At 52.9% G+C, this 5,287-nt stretch overlaps 1 protein-coding gene across 1 annotated transcript in view; it reads right to left on the bottom strand.

Moving 5' to 3' along the window:
* The window catches only part of PTX4 (pentraxin 4, long), an 8,714-nt gene extending 3,844 nt beyond the window's left edge, over window positions 1-4,870 (bottom strand). Inside the window, exons 1-5 of the mRNA XM_010836566.1 lie at window positions 4,845-4,870; window positions 2,387-2,447; window positions 2,004-2,095; window positions 653-794; window positions 17-78 (exon numbers count right to left, since the gene is read on the bottom strand). Coding sequence (XP_010834868.1) covers window positions 17-78; window positions 653-794; window positions 2,004-2,095; window positions 2,387-2,447; window positions 4,845-4,870 — 383 coding nt within the window. The remainder of the gene's footprint in view (window positions 1-16; window positions 79-652; window positions 795-2,003; window positions 2,096-2,386; window positions 2,448-4,844) is intronic.
* Window positions 4,871-5,287: the final 417 nt, after the last annotated feature.

Raw genomic sequence — 5,287 nt, 5'->3', positions numbered from 1 at the left:
CTCGATGTCGAAGGACAGGTTGTAGTGGCTGGCGATGCCCTGCAGGTGTGTCAGGGTCACCTCTTGGAACCTCCGAAACTGTGGAGAGGACACAGGGGGTCCCAGGGGCTCGGTCTTCAGGGCAGCTCGGTGAGGTGACCGACCTCTGCCACCAGTGCCCCCACATCGAGCTCGCAGCTGCGGGACGCCCCCAGCCCTGTGCTGCAGGGGGTGAGGCCCCCCAGGCGGCTCCCACCCCTTCCTGCAGCCACACTCTTCACTCCCCTGGTGAGGGTGGGCAGCTTGTGTGGGGATCAAAGTGAGGAGGGCTTGGGCTCCTAGGAGCCGGCCGTGGCCCCACACAGGAGTCTCTGCTCCATGGGGAACCTGAGATCCGGTACCCCGAGGCCCAGCAGGCCCCAGCACACCTGTGGGTACCCTCCTCGGGTTGCCCCAAGTCTGCCCACCCTCACACACAGCTGACTTATCTTCAGAAGGAGCCCACCAAACCTGTTTTGCTGTTTCAACCATAGGTGAAAAATCAGACCATAAAAACTGCAAACTCCACTCTGAGCCCACAGAGCACAGAAACTTCCCATTGTTTCTGTATCACCTCTGCATCACCTGCTGTCAATTAAAAAACTCTACCGCCTCAGGCAGTGGGTGCACTTACCTGCTCTTCTAGTCTACGGAGCCTCTCGAAAAATGGTTTTCGTTGCCCCACAGGGCCGGTTGTTTGCGACAAAGCTCCATGTAGATATATGTGCACAAAGATGAGGAAGAAAGGCAGAGCTCTTCCCGTTGGGCTGCCCATGCTGAAAAGGGGCAAGAGGCACCCTGAATGCAGGAGGACGGTCTGCTTGGAGCTGGGCCTCCACTAGGCTGGCCCGCCTCTCCTGGGGGTGGCTTCCCTTCTTCCCCTCTGGCGGGCAGTCAGGTGCCTCCCACCACCTTGATGAGAGACATTCACTCTGGACACTTGAGGTTCCTAAGGACACAGGCTGAAAACAGATGCAGTGTCTTTGGAAAATAGGTCTACTGGGTACAAGGCCTGGTCCAACTGGCTTGGAGGCGGGCGGGGTGATTGCTTTAGCAGGAGCATACAGACTCGTGTTCCCACCAGAGGAGTGGAAGCTGCACAGGGACCCTGGTGGGGGCAGGGGCTCCTTAGAGCTGTCTGCAGCGGGCCCAGCCTGCTGGCCGTGCACAGCAGATCCGAATCCATGAGGCCCCTCCCTAGCCCTTGGAGGAGGCAATGGAAACAGAATTGGGAGCCACGTTAATTCATCTCAGGCCTCGGGCTATGAAGCGGGCTGAGTGGTAGGTCCCAGGCTAACCCTGGTGCCTGCAAATGGGAGCTTATTTGGGAAAAGGGTCTTTGCAAATACAATTAAGGATCTTGAGATGAGTTCATCTTGGATCATCTGTATGAGTCCCAAGTCCAAGGATAAGTGTCCTGAGACAGAGAGGAGACACGCAGGGGAGAGGGCCGTGTGACACGGAGGCCAAAGTTGGGGTGGAGCTGCCTCAGGAACACAAGGAGCTGGGGGCGGGGGGCGAGAATCCTCTCAGGAGCCTTCGGGGGGAACATGGTCGTGCCAACACCCTGATCTCCAACTTCCAGCCTCCAGGGCTGCCAGGGAAAGCGTGGCTGTTGTTTTAAGCTCCTCTGTTTGTGATCATTGGTTACAGCAACCCCAGGGGATGAACACAGGCTGCCTGCCTAAGTGAACGGGGGGCAGAGACCTCATTCCAGGGCCAGGTCCATGGCCAGTGTTTTCCCAGTGAGGGGAGCAGGAGAAAACCACGGTCAAGGCTGAGAGTTCCAGGTGAACAAGGCACCGGGGCACAGAGACTGATCTCCTCTCTTTCCCCAGGGTCACTCTGATGGCGGCCAAGGGACACAGCCTGGAGGAGCCACAGGGCAAAGAGAGGAGATGCAGCAGCTGCCCTGGGGAGCAGAGGAAGGGGCAGAGGGGACCCGGGCAGGCAGGGAGTGGGTCTGCGTCCTGGGGCTGCCATACCCCATGACCACCCCAGGGAGCAGGCACAGGAGTTCATTCTCCTCTGGCTCTGGCGGCCGGAAGTCTGAGGTGGAGGGGTCAGCAGGACCACCCTGGATCCAAAGACTCTCAGGAAGGATCCCCCGGCTGCTCCTGGGGCAGCCTCATCCCAGCCCCGGCTCCGTCTTCACAAGGCCTTCTCCCCTGCGTGTCTCTCCTCTTCTGTCCAACAAGGACACCAGTCATTGGATCTAGGGCCCACCCAGATAATACAGGGTGATCTGTCTCGAGATCTGAAACTTGGTTACATCTACAAAGAGCCTTTTTCCAAAAAAGTTCACATTTATAAACACGGGGGTTAGGACTTAGATGTGTTTCTTGGCGGCCACCATTCAGTCCATTACAGGGAGGTTTGAGGGGTTGGGGGCTGTCCAGGGATGGCGGGGGGCTGGGGCGATGTGCAGGCTGGAGAGAAGAGACTCATGTCAGTCTGAATACAGAGTTGCCGGCCCCCTGCCTCCTCCCTGACCTGCTGCGCTGGGTGGCTGCTCCTGCCCACCAGTCCAGCCCCAGGACATGGTCAGCTGGTTCTCTGAAGCCGCGATGTCCAATCCCAGAGCTCCAGATGCGTGGGAGTGTTGAGCCCGTCCCATGAGGCTAGCCTGGGTGGAGATCCGCTGCAAGTATAAAAAACGCACTGGATCCCAGGATTTAGTATAAAAAAGGAATGAGAAATACTTCCTCAATCATCAGATTTTATGTATGATTATAAAGGCGATGGCACCCCACTCCAGCACTCTTGCCTGGAAAATCCCATGGACAGAGGAGCCTGGTAGGCTGCAGTCCATGGGACCTCGAAGAGTTGGACACAACTGAGCGACTTCCCTTTCACTTTTCACTTTCATGCATTGGAGAAGGAAATGGCAACCCACTCCAGTGTTCTTGCCTGGAGAATCCCAGGGACAGGGGAGCCCGGTGGGCTGCCGTCTATGGGATCGCACAGAGTCAGACACGACTGAAGCGACTTAGCAGCAGTAGCAGCAGCGTATGTAGAAATGGTAATAATACTTTGGATGCACTAGGTTAAATAAAATGTTTTAAAAATTAATTTCAACTGTTTCTCCTTTTTAGTAAGATTACGAAAATATTTAAAATTAAATATGGAGCTCATGTCATTGTTTGATTGGACAGTGTCACCTTGGAGAAAGACTCTGGTTTGTGGGCCCCCAGGCAGAAACAGGGGTTTTCCTTTGACTCGCTTTCATCATCCGTTCTTTAAAAAAAAAAAAAAGGGTGGAAAAAAACATAAATCACAAAATTCACTCATTTTAAGGGTGAAACTAACAACATGTTATTGAAGTAAACATCTACCTATTGGACTGGAGTCTGAGGGTTCTGCCAGCTTCTGGAAAGCAGCAGACAGGGACCTTCCCCAGGCACCTCCCCCAGGCTCCTGCCCCCAGGCAGGAGGAAGAAGGCAGCTTCTTCAGTCCAGGCAGAAAACCCGCTCTTACTAACATCATGGGCAAGAGCTTCCTGCACCCCGCCAAACCAACTTCCATCCACAGGGTAGACAGAAATCTGCCCCAACAGAAGAGGAACCAGGAGACGATGCAGAGGGCCAAGGAAAGGCTCAAAAGCAATCTAAAGAACACCTTCAGAAAGGCAAGAAAAGCTTTGTGTCCACAAGGCAAGAAATGGATGCTGTGGAAAAAGGAATAATCAGAAAGGATGAAGCTGCTCCTGGAAATGAAAAGCACAATTTTCCAAAATACAAAGAATAAAGTAAAATGCAAATAAATATATAAGTAGAATAGAAAAATTAAAAGGCAAAGTTAAAACAGTTGGTCAGAAAGTAGGCAAAAAGGCAAAGAAATAGAAAAGAAGAGCCAAACACTGGATTGATCTCAGTCCAGTGAAAAGACACTATGGCGTATGAGACTACAGGAAAGAAGGGAAGGAATTTCTAGGAAGATAATCTGTGAAGGTGCTGCAGACAAAGGCATCCATCACTTGAAGACCTCGTGGCAGAGAGCCCCAGGCCAAGGGACAACTACAAGGCTCATCTTTAAGTGTCAGACACCACAGATGAGAAGATTCTAAGTGTCCAGAGAAAAAACCTGGTCACCTGTGGATTGAGGCTTTCCCCAGAGGCCTGTTGGCCACCTCAGCAGCAAGGCTGGCTGCCAAAGACAGGGGACAAAACTTGATGACTCTGAATGAAATGATTTTCATTTAAAACTGAGCACAGCTTCCCTGGTGGTCCAGTGGTTAAGAATCCATCTCGCAATTCAAGGGACACCATTCGATCCCTGGTCCGGGAAGATCCCACATGCCCCGAGCAACTACTGAGCCAGGACTCTAGAGCCCGAGAGGTGCAACTACTGAAACCAGCCCACCCAGGGCCTGTGCTCCGCAATGAGAGGAGCCTGCACAGTGCAACAGAGTAGCCCCTGCTCGATGCAGCTAGAAAAAGCCTGAGCAGCATCACGGAATGTAAATAAATCTTGGACAAAACAGCAGTTGGAGTGGCCACTTAGCCCAGATGGTTAGAGAATAATACTGATGAATTGTGTATCTATTAATAGCTCAAATGTGAATCCACCTGGAGCAAAGAATAAAGTCATTTTTTCAGATATGCAAAGGGTTAAGAAATGTATCCTCTGTGCCCAGTCTCTTGAGACATTACTGAGTGACAGGATTCAGAAAAACGTGGGGATAGAGGGAGAAGGAAGCAGCTGTAGGAGCCAGAAGTGAGAGCTGTAGTCCAGAAGCCGCCTGCGAGGCGCACCCACATCCAACCCATCTGGTCTCCCCGAGGTGAGCCCCTTTTCATCACCTGACCCCTGGCTGTTCTCCTACCGGCTGCCTCTTTGGGCTTTCTGCATCCGCGGTTGCCCTCTACTGTACACTCTCCTAATTGCACCCTGGGTGGACCCCTCTTGATGAAAGTGTAAGAGCAAAGTGAAAAAGTTGGCTTTAAGCTCAACATGTTTTAAACTCAACATTCGCTTTTTTCTGCCCGTGGACGCCGCCGAGAAAGCATCGTTGAAGTCTTCCCTGCCTCCACTGCCATCATGTCTAAATCAGAGTCTCCCAAAGAGCCCGAACAGCTGCGGAAGCTCTTCATCGGAGGATTGAGCTTTGAAACAACCGATGAGAGTCTGAGGAGCCATTTTGAGCAATGGGGAACGCTCACAGACTGTGTGCTAATGAGGGATCCAAACACCAAGCGCTCCAGAGGCTTCGGGCTTGTCACATACGCCACGGTGGAGGAGGCGGATGCGGCCATGAATGCAAGGCCA

This window comes from Bison bison, unplaced genomic scaffold (assembly GCF_000754665.1).
Source record: "Bison bison bison isolate TAMUID 2011002044 unplaced genomic scaffold, Bison_UMD1.0 scf7180017845683, whole genome shotgun sequence".
Classification (NCBI taxonomy): Eukaryota; Metazoa; Chordata; class Mammalia; order Artiodactyla; family Bovidae; genus Bison; species Bison bison.
This window is presented reverse-complemented; position numbering and strand designations above follow the sequence as displayed.